At 38.6% G+C, this 15,048-nt stretch overlaps 1 protein-coding gene across 1 annotated transcript in view; it reads left to right on the top strand.

The window, feature by feature from the left end:
- The window catches only part of LOC124544631 (transcriptional repressor protein YY1-like), an 85,272-nt gene extending 72,340 nt beyond the window's left edge, over nucleotides 1-12,932 (top strand). Inside the window, exon 5 of the mRNA XM_047123238.1 lies at nucleotides 11,557-12,932. Coding sequence (XP_046979194.1) covers nucleotides 11,557-11,680 — 124 coding nt within the window. The 3' untranslated portion in view covers nucleotides 11,681-12,932. The remainder of the gene's footprint in view (nucleotides 1-11,556) is intronic.
- The last annotated feature ends 2,116 nt before the right edge of the window (nucleotides 12,933-15,048 follow it).

Raw genomic sequence — 15,048 nt, 5'->3', positions numbered from 1 at the left:
TCCAATGAGCTGCTGATGTACCATAACCATAAACAAAGCACACAGCCAGACTGCTTTTTGCAGGTATGTCAGTTGCTTTTTCCATTGCCAATTCCATGGGTCTCTCCCATGTTAGAGAAGCAAACAAGCATTTCGTTCCTGTCCTCAATCATACTACTTCAAACATTGTATGCAAAGAATCTTAATAAGTCAAAAATATATTCCGGCAACAATGGATTTCCCTGCTAGTTGGTTCATAATTGCTTTTATGTGCCATAGCTATATTCATGGACTAATGTATATTTATTGTTGTTTTAATTCCCCGCTCCCACAGACATGTGAAAATACAACTACTTTCATGGAAAGGGGAGGAGGTGAATGTAATTGATACAAAGTGATGCTCACAAGTTGATGATTTACTAGTAGAATTTGAAGATGTAACTTCATAGGCTTTCCTAGTGTAATAAGTCTTGAAAGTCTCTTCAGGTTTGCTCCTGAATTGTAAAATCAACTCGATTTAGTATTTTTACAATCCATCTGTCCGTCATCTTCAGGAGAAAGCTGCTGCCGCCGTGGCTGCTGCTGCTGCTGCTGCCGCCACCACCACAGAGTCCCACTGAGCATTGATGCCAAGGCTGCAAATCGATGACCTATATAGACCTCCATATTGTATACATTGCATGTGCCACCCAATGCAGTTGCTGCTCTCAAAGGCTGGGAAGGTAGCAATGCCCTTAGTAGAACACCGGCGGCAATGATATATCAAACTCGGGGATTATTTTCGAACACTCGGGACTGACCGCATCAAAGAACATTCTGTTTTGATGCGTAATATTGCAGGATTGTCTCTATTAATCAAATTATCTTCCAACTAACATTCAGCTGCTTCTTTATAAACACTTCCAAAAACCGGAAGTGTTGGCAACTATCACAGTTTCGTCACAATTTATGCCGTGTACCTCATTTAAGCAATTTTCTGCTATGATGATTTTTCTGGTTGCTGTAGCCTCATATGTTCCATGCACCTATCCTGAACTGTGCGAATTGAGCAGCTGATGTAAGTCTTCCCACATTGACATGGAATTTTGTATATTTCAGGATTTCTAGGCCCCAAATATTCTTTCACAGAGCCAAGTACTGCCCCAATCTTGGGAGCTGGACGGAACAGTGTTAATCTTAAAACACCTTAAAATTCTTACAATTTTAAATGATATGCTTCCAGCATAAGGAATAGAGGCCACAGATCTATGCTCCTCTTGGTCCATACTCCATAGCCCAATGAATCTGCTTCTCACAGTATCCATTTTCCTAAAAAAACAGCTGTCAAATGTGCCTGTTCTTGGATTAAACTATCTGCGTCAGAAATGGCATATGCTCTGCGTACCAGATTCCTGTGTTGGTATGGTGGATGGCAACACTTAGCATGCTGATACTGTTCAGTGTGTGTGTGTGTGTGTGTGTGTGTGTGTGTGTGTGTGTGTCAGCTTTCGATGAACCAGAATACCGTCTGGTGCCCAAGAATGGAAATATCCCATCACTTTCAATGACCGTAGTAAAATGCTGCCATTAAGACAGTGGAAGTGGTCCAAAAAATAAATTTGCAACTATGGGTGATAAGGTACTACCCATAGCCACTCTGTCATTTTGTTAAATAATGTTGCCATTAAATGAAAAATGCATGGATGTCAATACATGACGACACAAACCTTCACCAACTCTTCATCCAGTTTTTCACTGATCAAACTCGGGCTCTTCCAGAGTGAATAAAGATACCGCATCAAAACTCACTAATAAATCTGAAGGAACCAGCTTCGAAGATTTCAAGTGTTGAATAAAATCAGCCAAATTGGAGATAAGGTGTTCACACTTGCCAACATAAGGACTGAGAACAGGTGTTAAATACTTCACCATGCTATAAGTGGGTGAACCCAAATTACTAACAGTATTGTGTAGAGGAACCCCTTCCTTATGTGGCTTAGGCACATAAGGAATAGATAGAATGGCAGCACCAGGATAAAATTTCTTATGTAAATCTGCAGACAACGAGCTCTCTTTAAAAGCTAAAAGTGTCTTGCACTTAATCCTTTACGTGGGACCACTAGTTTGTCTTCTTTAAGCCGGGTTGTTGAGTAGTAAATCCATTTTAAGAATGTAATCATCCCGTGTCATTACAACCTTGATATTTCCCTTGTTGGCTGGTAAAACTACTACATCATAATTGTCATGCCTAAGGGAATGAATGGCTGCTCTCTCTTTGGAAGAGATGTTATCCCGTGGTGGCTGAGCCTGACGTAATGTGTGGGACACTTTGTGCCTTATTTCTTCCGCCTGGTCTTCAGGGAGGCTGTGTACTGCTTGTTAAACTGAGCAGATAAATCTTGTGACAGGAAATCTCTTTGGAGTGGGAGCAAAATTTAACCTTTGTCCAACACCACCTCTGTGGACCCATCCAACACTTTACTTGAAAGACTAACCACAGTGCGTCGAAGTTTATCTCCTTCTGAAGTTGTAGAATGAGAAAGAAGCCTTTCAAGCCTGTCTGGCAACCACACTCCTATGTGTCCAATTCGATAGTGCCCCTGTTGAACCATCAGTCCACTCCCAAACATCTCTTGGAAATTGTGATGACAAGTCCAAATGTAAGTAAAATAAATCATAGGAAACAATATACAGCTGTCTATGGGTAAAAACAAATGTGTTCTCTTGTGTGTGTGTGTGTGTGTGTGTGTGTGTGTGTGTGTGTGTGTGTGTGTGTGTTTGTGTGTGTGTGTGTGTGTGTGTAATTCTGATGAAGGCCTTTATGGCCAAAAGCTTACTTGTCTGACAGACTTTTTGTTGTGCATATCCGCAACTCAGCATCTCCACTACATTTCGAGTAGCAACTATCCTTTTCATAATATTATTATTCTTTTTCCATCCTGGATTTTCCAATTTTCCATTTTTTAATCTGTCAAATATTTGATGTTATGCATGTAAGTGAGAAAAAGGCTTGAAATTATGTGTAAAGTTTGTTGAAAGTGCTCTCTCTCTCTCTCTCTCTCTCTCTCTCTCTCTCTCTCTCTCTCTCTCTCTCTCTCTCTCTCTCTCTCAAATAATGGATGAATGTAGTCTGGGTATTTACACAGTTTTAACTCTTAATACTTGCTTCAGTGTGTTAATCCTTGAACATAAGATTATAACTCATAGAGAGCAGATTATGACAGTATTTTAAAATTATTCATTAATTATATGAAATATTGAAAATGAAATTTTGCTGCCCCTGGAAGCTGTTACATTGGAAACCTGGCTTGGGACAATGTACTGGGTGTGCCATTAAGTAATGCATATGGTGAATAGTTTTGTTACATGGTCTGTTTGTTTAGGCATCTACTATGATATTTTGTTTTTGCTTATTCTTTTACTGTTATACAGTGATAATTTATTGTTTTGTGATAAAGCGTGTACGAAGCTAATTTTCCAATACACGGACCCTTTTTTTTTTTTTCTCAGTTATGCAGTTCTAAATATGTACATGTTTTTCATTGTGAAGGCTTTATGAAGTAGGGATTATTTTGCCCAGTGTGTACTTTAATGAGTTAACATTACTCATATATTTGTTTGAAACTTGCACTCACAAAATATACGTCTCAAATTGATGTTTGTACACAAGCACTTTGTGAAGCTGTCAAGTGAATCTAAAGCCATTTCTATCAGTTCAGTCAATTATATTGTAACTTCCTGGTTTCCTGCTGAAGCTGGGGAAGGACAAGGCAATAGAATAGCAGGGTACGGAGATTTGCTCTGCTGATCTGTTAATATTGAGGTGACTGCTCTTGAAGTTTCGGACTATCAGACATTGCAGTCTAGATCTGTAGTACAATGTTTCTTATATTCTTCCAGTACATAAATTTTTCCTTGCATAAATTCCCTAACTCATAATAGGCTACTCTCACTGTATATGCTTCATTGAAGGCCAGTTTCAAACATTAGTCTTCACTGATATCTACGTTTACATGTATTCTCTGCAAAGCACTGTGAAGTGCATGCCAGAGGGTACTTACCACTCAGTGGGATTGGGGTTTCTTCCCACTCCATTTGCATATAAAGTGTGGGACAGATACCGATAACTGCATAAATGTCTTCATGTGTGGTGTAATTAGTCTAACCTTGTCTTAATTGTTGCTACAGCAGCATTTCGTAGGGGTCCATACTGGGTTCCGGGCTTCCTCAGTTAATAAAGGTTCTTGAAATGTTTTAAGTAGGTTTTTGCAGGACACTTGGCTTCTAACTCCAAAAGGCTATGCCAGTTCAAGTTTCTCAGCATCTCCATGGGTCTGCCTCATAGTTCTTACAAACCTGTGACCATTTGTGCTGACTTACAGTCAATATCACCTGTCAATATTTCATATGGGCCCTACACAACTGTGCAATATTCTAAGATGGGACACAAATGTGCTTTGCAATCAGTCTCCTTAATAGACTGAAGTACCCTATTACTGAACAGAAATTTGTCACATGCTTTACATACAACTTAGCTATGTTATATGATCCCAGTTCATACACCTGCAAAGCTACATCCAGGTATTTGAATTAGTTTACTTAGTCTACTTGTGATTCGTCGATATTGTTGTTATAGGACACTAATAACACTAATATTTAAGCATACTCTCATCTTTTGCCACAGTATAGTGTCTTATATATGCAGATATCGTACAGAAAACATCAGTAAAAACACAGTGGACCACATCTTTATCTTTTGCGCCTTGCAGCATACATGTTGCGTGAATTTCTCACAGAAACTTGTATCACTGCATTTCAGTGCAGCTGTTAGAGCATATTGCTTAATACTCAATATAGTTCTAATTTGAGACTTCTGTGCCATTTCAAGCTGTCTTATTTCAAAATACAATAAAAGAAAGCACATTTGCAGTCAAAGCTGTTCTGTTGTAATGCGCACAATTATCTTTTAATAATAAGTTGGTGTCATCTTTGTAAGATCATACAAGATGAACATCAGAGTCTGCAGACCTTAATTGTGCAAAATGAACAAAATAAGCTGCTGCTATTCACTGTTATACCATTTATTTAGATGGTCAATAAATATGTATAGGTTTCAATCATTCTTAACTCATGTTCAGTGGCCCGACACACAGATAATATAGAAACATTGCTAAATTTATGCTGTTTTATCACATTTACATGTTTGTGTCCAGTGATTGTTTTCACCCAACATTCACAAGTTCTTGGAATTTTTTTTCATTGAAGTTTCCAGGAAACCATATGAAACATTGTTAAAGGATTGCCAAGCTGTATTTTTCTTGCTATTTAGGACTATTTAAAACTGAAAGTAGGTGTCTTGCAAACTCTTATCTATGGACTGATAAACACAAACACTTTCACTTTTTCAAAACTGAACTTTTGGTGACTTTGAATTGAGCAAATGCAGAGCCATTTGTGTTTAAAATTTTTACAAAGTTTTTCATAAGCCATAATCTTGCATGTAATACCAAGGCTCATAAGTGGTCATGTACAGTATTTTTTATTTCCAGTGTTAACAAATGTCGCTTTGGCCATCTTTTCCGTGAATAGTATTTTATCCCAGTTGCACAGGAAAGAACAGTACTTGGTGTAGACAGAGCACAGCACTAATAATATGACCACTACTTTAAAATTCCCTTAAACTTCCCAGTGATATTTTGCATAGTGTACTAGTATCTGGTTGTTTCACGTATTTGGATATGTTTTCAGTGTTTTTGTGTTGGTAGTATATTCTCCATTGTGTAAAAGTACTGTTGTAAGTGTCAGAAAATGGTTGCTGCTGATCAGGATTGGGTATCATATACATAGTTCATTAGACTATGTCTTTTCATGGACAATGGAAACTGTACAGGAATAAGTCATTAGTATGGTTGGTGTATGTATTTGTATGGAGTGAAGCCATGTATGGAAGTGAAACATGGACAATAAATAGTTTGGACAAGAAGAGAATAGAAGCTTTTGAAATGTGGTGCTACAGAAGAATGTTGAAGATTAGGTGGGTAGATCACATAACTAATGAGGAGGTATTGAATATGATTGAGGAGAAGAGAAGTTTGTGGCACAACTTTACTAGAAGAAGGGTAGGACATATCCTGAGGCATCAAGGGATCACAAATTTAGCATTGAGTTGATGCCACTTCGGCAACATCCGTGTTGAGAGGATAACGTGATGATGAAGACAACACAACATCTAGACCCTGAGCGGAGAAAATCTCCAACCCAGCCAGGAATCGAACCAAGGCTCCTTCGCACAGCATTCGGGCACGCTGACCACTCAACTATCGAGGCGGACTTTTACTGGATGAATAATGATGCTTGTATCATCAGCAAACAGTGTCAATTTAGCTTCTTGTTTTAGATAAGAAGGGAGGTCATTCACATATATCAAGAACAGAAGGGGACCCATCATTGAACCCTGTGGGACACCTAATGTACTTTCACCCCAGTTAGATGATCTGGGAAAGTTCCTTAAATCACTTATTCCATATAAAGAAACTTTCTGCTTTCTGTTCTGTAGATATGACTTAAACCATTAATATGCTGTTCCATTTCTACTGTAGAATTATAATTCCTGTAACATAATGTCATGGTTCACACAATCAAATGCTTTGGAAAAGTTACAGAAAATTCCTAGTGGTGACATTTTATCATTTAAAGACTCTATTACGTGGCCAGTGAAATTGTATAGTGCTGTTTCAGTAGAACAGCATTTTTGAAATCCAAACTGTGATTTACTAAGTACCCCATTACTGTTGAGCTGACTAACCACTCTTGAGTGCCTTACTGTCTCAATAATTTTTGAAAATGCTGTAAGCAAGGATAATGGCTGGTAATTATTGATGTGTCCCCTTTTTTGTAGAGAGGCTTGCCCTTTTTTTTCCCCATCAGTCTACTGACTGGTTTGATGCGGCCCACCACGAATTCCTTTCCTGGGCTAACCTCTTCATCTCAGAGTAGCACTTGCAACCTACGTCCTCAATTATTTGCTTGACGTATTCCAATCTCTGTCTTCCTTTACAGTTTTTGCCCTCTACAGCTCCCTCTAGTACCATGGAAGTCATTCCCTCATGTCTTAGCAGATGTCCTATCATCTTGTCCCTTCTCCTCATCAGTGTTTTCCACATATTCCTTTTCGATTCTGCATAGAACCTCCTCATTCCTTACCTTATCAGTCCACCTAATTTTCAACATTCGTCTATAGCACCACATCTCAAATGCTTAGATTCTCTTCTGTTCCGGTTTTCCCACAGTCCATGTTTCACTACCATACAATGCTGTATTCCAGACATACATCCTCAGAAATTTCTTCCTCAAATTACGGCCGGTATTTGATATTAGTAGACTTCTCTTGACCAGAAATGCCTTTTTTGCCATAGCGAGTCTGCTTTTGATGTCCTCCTTGCTCCGTCCGTCATTGGTTATTTTACTGCCTAGGTAGCAGAATTCCTTAACTTCATTGACTTTGTGACCATCAATCCTGATGTTAAGTTTCTCGCTGTTCTCATTTCTACTACTTCTCATTACCTTCGTCTTTCTCCGATTTACTCTCAAACCATACTGTGTACTCATTAGACTGTTCATTCCGTTCAGCAGATCATTTAATTCTTCTTCACTTTCACTCAGGAATGCATTGTCATCAGCGAATCGTATCATTGATATCCTTTCCCCTTGTACTTTAATTCCACTCCTGAACCTTTCTTTTATTTCCATCATCGCTTCCTCGATGTACAGATTGAAGAGTAGGGGTGAAAGGCTACAGCCTTGTCTTACACCCTTCTTAATACGAGCACTTCGTTCTTGATCATCCACTCTTATTATTCCTTCTTGGTTGTTGTACATATTGTATATGACCCGTCTCTCCCTATAGCTTACCCCTACTTTTTTCAGAATCTCGAACAGCTTGCACCATTTTATATTGTTGAACACTTTTTCCAGGTCGACAAATCCTATGAAAGTGTCTTGATTTTTCTTTAGCCTTGCTTCCATTATTAGCCGTAACATCAGAATTGCCTCTCTCGTCCCTTTACTTTTCCTAAAGCCAAACTGATCGTCACCTAGCGCATTCTCAATTTTCTTTTCCATTCTTCTGTATATTGTTCTTGTAAGCAGCTTCGATGCATGAGCTGTTAAGCTGATTGTGCGATAATTCTCGCACTTCTCGTCAGCTCTTGCCGTCTTCGGAAATGTGTGGATGATGCTTTTCCGAAAGTCGGATGGTATGTCGCCAGACTCATATATTCTGCACACTAACGTGAATAGTCGTTTTGTTGCCACTTCCCCCAATGATTTTAGAAATTCTGATGGAATGTTATCTATCCCTTCTGCCTTATTTGACCGTAAGTCCTCCAAAGCTCTTTCAAATTCCGATTCTAATACTGGATCCCCTACCTCTTCTAAATCGACTCCTGTTTCTTCTTCTATCACATGAGACAAATCTTCGCCCTCATAGAGGCTTTCAATGTATTCTTTCCACCTATCTGCTCTCTCCTCTGCATTTAAGAGTGGAATTCCCGTTGCACTCGTAATGTTACCACCGTTGCTTTTAATGTCACCAAAGGTTGTTTTGACTTTCCTGTATGCTGAGTCTGTCCTTCCGACAATCATATCTTTCTCGATGTCTTCACATTTTTCCTGCAGCCATTTCGTCTTAGCTTCCCTGCACTTCCTATTTATTTCATTCCTCAGCGACTTGTATTTCTGTATTGCTGATTTTCCCGGAACATGTTTGTACTTCCTCCTTTCATCAATCAACTGAAGTATTTCTTCTGTTACCCATGGTTTCTTCGCAGCTACCTTCTTTGTACCTATGTTTTCCTTCCCAACTTCTGTGATGGCCCTTTTTAGAGATGTCCATTCCTCTTCAACTGTACTGCCTACTGCGCTATTCCTTATTGCTGTATCTATAGCATTAGAGAACTTCAAACGTATCTCGTCATTCCTTAGTACTTCCGTATCCCACTTCTTTGCGTAATGATTCTTCCTGACTAATGTGTTGAACTTCAGCCTACTCTTCATCACTACTTTATTGTGATCTGAGTCTATATCTGCTCCTGGGTACACCGTACAGTCCAGTATCTGATTTCGGAATCTCTGTCTGACCATGATGTAATCTAATTGAAATCTTCCCGTATCTCCCGGCCTTTTCCAAGTATACCTCCTCCTCTTGTGATTCTTGAACAGGGTATTCGCTATTACTAGCTGAAACTTGTTACAGAACTCAATTAGTCTTTCTTCTCTTTCATTCCTCGTCCCAAGCCCATATTCTCCTGTAACCTTTTCTTCTACTCCTTCCCCTACAACTGCATTCCAGTCGCCCATGACTATTAGATATTTGTCCCCCTTTACATACTGCATTACCCTTTCAATATCCTCATACACTTTCTCTATCTGTTCATCTTCAACTTGCGACGTCGGCATGTATACCTGAACTATCGTTGTCGGTGTTGGTCTGCTGTCGATTCTGATTAGAACAACCCGGTCACTGAACTGTTCACAGTAACACACCCTCTGCCCTACCTTCCTATTCATAACGAATCCTACACCTGTTATACCATTTTCTGCTGCTGTTGATATTGCCGATACTCATCTGACCAGAAATCCTTGTCTTCCTTCCACTTCACTTCACTGACCCCTACTATATCTAGATTGAGCCTTTGCATTTCCCTTTTCAGATTTTCTAGTTTCCCTACCACGTTCAAGCTTCTGACATTCCACGCCCCGACTCGTAGAAAGTTATCCTTTCGTTGATTATTCAATCTTTTTCTCATGGTAACCTCCCCCTTGGCAGTCCCCTCCCGGAGATCTGAATGGGGGAGTATTCCGTAATCTTTTGCCAATGGAGAGATCATCATGACACTTCTTCAATTACAGGCCACATGTCCTGTGGATACACGTTACGTGTCTTTAATGCAGTGGTTTCCATTGCCTTCTGCATCCTCATGTCGTTGATCATTGCTGATTCTTCCGCCTTTAGGGGCAATTTCCCACCCCTAGGACAAGAGAGTGCCCTGAACCTCCATCCGCTCCTCCGCCCTCTTTGACAAGGCCGTTGGCAGAATGAGGCTGACTTCTTATGCCAGAAGTCTTCAGCCGCCAATGCTGATTATTTATCAAAATTTAGGCAGTGGCGGGGATCGAACCCGGGACCGAAGACGTTTTGATTATGAATCAAAGACGCTACCCCTAGACCACGGGTCAATGGTATATTTTAACCTGTTTGGGAAAAAATACCTTGAGTTAGTGATGCATTACAGATGTGACAGAACATCAGCTGTAACTGCTCCACATTGTTTTAATATCTTGTTAAGATGTCATCTACTCCAACAGAACATTTCTTTTTCAAGGATATAATGATTTCCCTTATTTCGCAAGAAGTTGTTAGATTAAAATTAATCTGACAAGGACTTCTCAAAACTGACTCTTCCGTGTACCTCTTGGCTTTTTCTTTTGAACTATTCTCACCAATTTTTTCGCCTACCCTTAAGAAATGGTTGTTTAAAACATTAGCTACTTGTTTACTGTTGGTTAAGATGGTCTCATTCTCTTTAATAGTAATACTATCTACCCCAGCGATTACTTTTCCTCTCTTCTAACAACATTCCATGTTGATTTGACTTTATTGCCCGAGTTGTTAATTTCATCTCTAATATACATATTTTTTATTTTCTGGCAACTTTTCTCAGTGTGCTACAATAATTTTTATAGTGTAATATACTTCTGGGTCTTTACTAATTCTTGCTGTCTCGTACAATTTTTTCTTTCTTTCTGAAGACACTTTAATACCTGTAGTAATCCAAGATGTCTTTGAAAATTGTTTGGTGTTAACGTTTAGTAATTTTTTGGGGGCAACAATGTTTAAAAAAGGGATACAAATTTATCAAGAAATATGCTGCATTTATCATGAGTAGCCTTACACTTTTACTCAGTGGTTTCTGAACTGTACATCCTGATAGGTTTTGTAAGTTAATCAATTGTGCGTCCTGGTCTGATAATCCATTTATCACAAGGAAAGCATGTGTTAGTTTTACATCCTTTTGTTGTACAAATATATTATTTATTAGAGTGCTACCATCTTGAGCTATACATGTAGGGAAGTTGATCACTGATTCTTTAAGTTATGTCATTAATAACACTTCTAGTTCACTTTTCCTATCAGAATTGCTTTAAAGTTAACATTGGAATCACCACAGATTAATAACTTCTTTTTGTCTGACAGACAGCATAGTATGTAGTCAAACATTTTTATGAATAGCTCCGAGTCTCCTTATGGGGACGTGTACACTGTTGGTAATATCAGCACTAGATTGTGTAGCTGCAAAAATGTACAGAACAGTACAGAATGAAAATTCCATTTCAAACTACAGATCGGGAGATACATAATGTATGCAATATACAAGAAGTATTATAATTTTATTTCATTAATTTGTCATTAATCATAATTTAAGTGTGTATTGCAGCCAAGTAATTTGTTAGTGAAATGCAAATCATCTTATTTTACTGGAGATAATATCATATTAACCTTCTGTGACAGAAATTAACCTGTGTGATTTTTTTACACAGGTCCCGCAATGCCATGAGCCGCTCTGTACCAACAATCCATGCACAACCATTGCAGCCTCCACAATTTGTTCAGGTGGAGGTTGCTGATGTCGACAACTCGCAGTTCATTGTGTATGCTGATTAGCATGGAAGCTTTACCTTCTGTGCATGTTGTCTCTCTTGGAACATAAGATGCTACAGCAGCATGCTGAAACTTCGGATAGAGTGCTGGTGTTTTCGAAAGAGAAAGGAATGTTATACATCTGTGACGGTGAAAGTCAGAATTATGTAAATACCAGTATTGCCAGTTTCTTGCACCAGAAATATCTGGGCAATGTAGTTTGCTGATGTGTGTTGACCAGGTGCGTAGAATTGCATTTCTTTTTCTGGTAAGGCCTTTGGTCTTCAGTAGAAATGACAGAAGAAAATAAGAAGCCAATGGACATGGAATTGTGACATTCCAACTGCCACTCTGCAATACTGTTAGAAAGAACTTTTTTAGCAGTGCTGGAATGTTGCTGTACAGAATTTTAGGCCAGAACATCCAGCTGCCCAAAACTTAACTTGTTGTTTTGAATTGATTCTGCAATAAGTATCATGAGAACTAGAACACATGGAATGTTAACAAATGAATTGTACATACTTAATATCATTTCATGTGGTTTTCTATTTATGATCTGTCAGGATTTGGGAGTTAGCAGTCCGGCATTAAAAAACAATGCATGTTGCGAGATCTTTTCATTTGGATGTTTATTGACCAAGTGTTGTGAAGTTGGTGAATCCGGCTAATGACTGAGAGTAGTGCCTTTCGACTGTAATACTGGTAATTTTATTGTAAGTTGAAAGGCACATAAACATACACCACACCATCCTGGACATAATCTCCTTGAAATGTGAGTGCACGTGTATGAGAAAAATGTGATATTTTGAACTGATCATTATCTGTTTCCATTTATCAGACAAAACTCATTTAAAATGCAAATTATATTTTTTTTAGCACAGTAAGTCGAGAAACTCATGTGATTAATTCATACCTGTCTATCATGCCTTACTGACAAGTGACTGTAGCAGGCAGTTTGAAAATGAACTATGTGGTAGAAAGATGTTTGTTTGTGCAATAAACTGCACAAGTAAAATAAGGTATCTTATGCAGGAATACCAAATGAGAAGATATTATTTTTGGTTTCATGTGAAGTATTAGATCTCGCTGTAAACATGTTAAAGTTTAAATATGTTTCCTCCCTCTCTGTAAACCTGTGTACAAAAATTTTACTTTTGTATTGTGTAAAATGTGCTATGTATACCATTTATGTCTCACATTTTCAATGAAAAATCATACTCCATTACCTTTTCATATGTGCTAATTGCATTGGAATAAAGGACTTGAAGAAGCACAATGTTGAATTGAGATTTTTGTCTTCTGTGCTCTTTTGTGTGTTGTTATTGATTTCATAAAATTCATCTGATTACCTTAATGGTCATAAAGGCCGTGACTGTTCTCACAAATGTTATGCATTGTGCGGAGGGAATACTGTAGTGCCAGTCCAAACTCTGCAATTTGTGTAAACATTGCCATGGAATTGCTGCTGTACTTATCAGTGGCTACTAGGCTTTTGTTGCGGATCACGAGTTACTGATTCGATTTGTGTTAAAGGTGCAGTGTAAAGTGTCTTACGGGTAATTTCAAGTGGATGAAATATGGTCTCTCTCTCTCTCAAGCTGTTACCTTAAAGAGCCAATCATCTTTGCTCTTATAATGTATGATACTATTTTGAGGATGAAAGAGATAATGACTGGCCTCTTACACCTTTGTTGAAAGCCCTCGTACGAGTAGCTGCAGCTGTAAAAGAACTCTGTGAGAAATTGAAGAAGTGTGGTGGAGATCTGCAGGAACCAACCGCTGCTCTTTAGGCTCAGAAAAACCAGAGTACCTACCACTAAAATGACAGAACTGGATAGTTTTCAGAAGACACAGTTCGGCGGTATATATGTGACTATTACGTGCACAAAGAATATCCCACCCAGAAGAAACTTCTCTCACTACGGAAAGTGAGTTATTTTCCAAAATAGAATTTCAATGGAAAACTTTTCTAGATGTCAAGTTCAGCTGGAAAGGGAAGATACTGTTGCCTGGAGGTGCCATTCTTTTTTCTTTTTTTAAGTGAAATGGCTAAGTGCAAACCTCACAAAGTTGTATGGTTGGGCGAAGCATTGATTAATGCTTGTCATTTCAGACGACTGCATGGACTGAAGACACTGCTCGAGGAACAATGAAAGCTTTTTGAAACTACATGGAATACAGATATGAGTTACTGCTAATATTAAGATGGGATACAGATATGGACACATTGTATTCTCTGCACGCTGTTCTATACTTTTGAAGAGAAAATTAATTGTTAATGATCCTGTTCAGCAGTTGTAGCATTGTTCTGGAATAGGTGACTTCTCATTTTATGGATGCTGCTCACTTTTATGTTTGAATAGACTTTAACCTCCACAGCATTTCCTGTCTAGTTCCCTTATGTCAGCAGACAAAATAACGTCAGTTATTTTCAGTTTACTGAGTATTTATCTGCAATTGTTAAACGAGCTTTTAAATAAAATACTTTCCTGTAAAGAATGGCTAAGAAGTGTTTAATTTACATGTATGATAATGTCAGTGGCCTATGTAGTGTTGGTGTATAGTGTTTGGATTGGCAAACATGTCGCCTTTGTGCTATCGCTGACAGCATATTATAAAGCCGTGTAACCACGATGTAGACACTTGTTGGTGAATTAAGGAATGACCAGAAATTTACACACCTCTCTCACATTGACTGTGCTACTGGTAGACTGCTTAAATCTCCTCCATATAGAAATTGCACTCGTAGAGTGGGCTGCACTGGGTGGACCCACTTACCATACTTCCAAAGTATATCTTACAAGGTGAGTGAGAATATGTCTGATGGAATAGACTGGTCAGGTTCAAGTCTATAAAAGTAAACTATTGTAATGCATTGCTTGGCTGACATTGAAATATCTGAAGTTCCCTAACACCTAAGTGTTGTAGGAAGAGTCTCTTCATATATTGGCGGAGCTGGGGCTGGGGTGATTCATTTGACACCCCTCATACTGTGAAAACTGTTTTAGCAGAGACATTGTTGATTAAGTACTGCCTGCTGCTTAGGTCTGGGACAGGCTGTTCAGTGTGGTAGACAGTTGACAGCTCCAGCTGTTGGAATTTTTTTTACCTACATAGAAGTTCACTTAACAACTGAAAATAAGTACTAACTCAATAAACTGAAGAACTCCAATATGCAAATAAAAGTTCAGAGAAGTTTTTTGTCTACTCACATAAGACAACTGGACACGAAATGCTGGGGACATGTAGTCTGTCTGTAAATTGTGCAGTGCTTGTGGTTTTGGAAACTCCTTTTCTGGAAGAATGTTGCAGCTGCTGTACAGGATGAGTAAGAATGAGTTTCCACCTCTAGTAGCATAGAATGTATGCAGAGATTTAAGTAGCTTCCTCCG

Source organism: Schistocerca americana, chromosome 8, assembly GCF_021461395.2.
Source record: "Schistocerca americana isolate TAMUIC-IGC-003095 chromosome 8, iqSchAmer2.1, whole genome shotgun sequence".
Taxonomy (NCBI): domain Eukaryota; kingdom Metazoa; phylum Arthropoda; class Insecta; order Orthoptera; family Acrididae; genus Schistocerca; species Schistocerca americana.
Note: the sequence above shows the minus strand (reverse complement) of the source record. Positions and strands in the feature narration are given on the sequence as shown.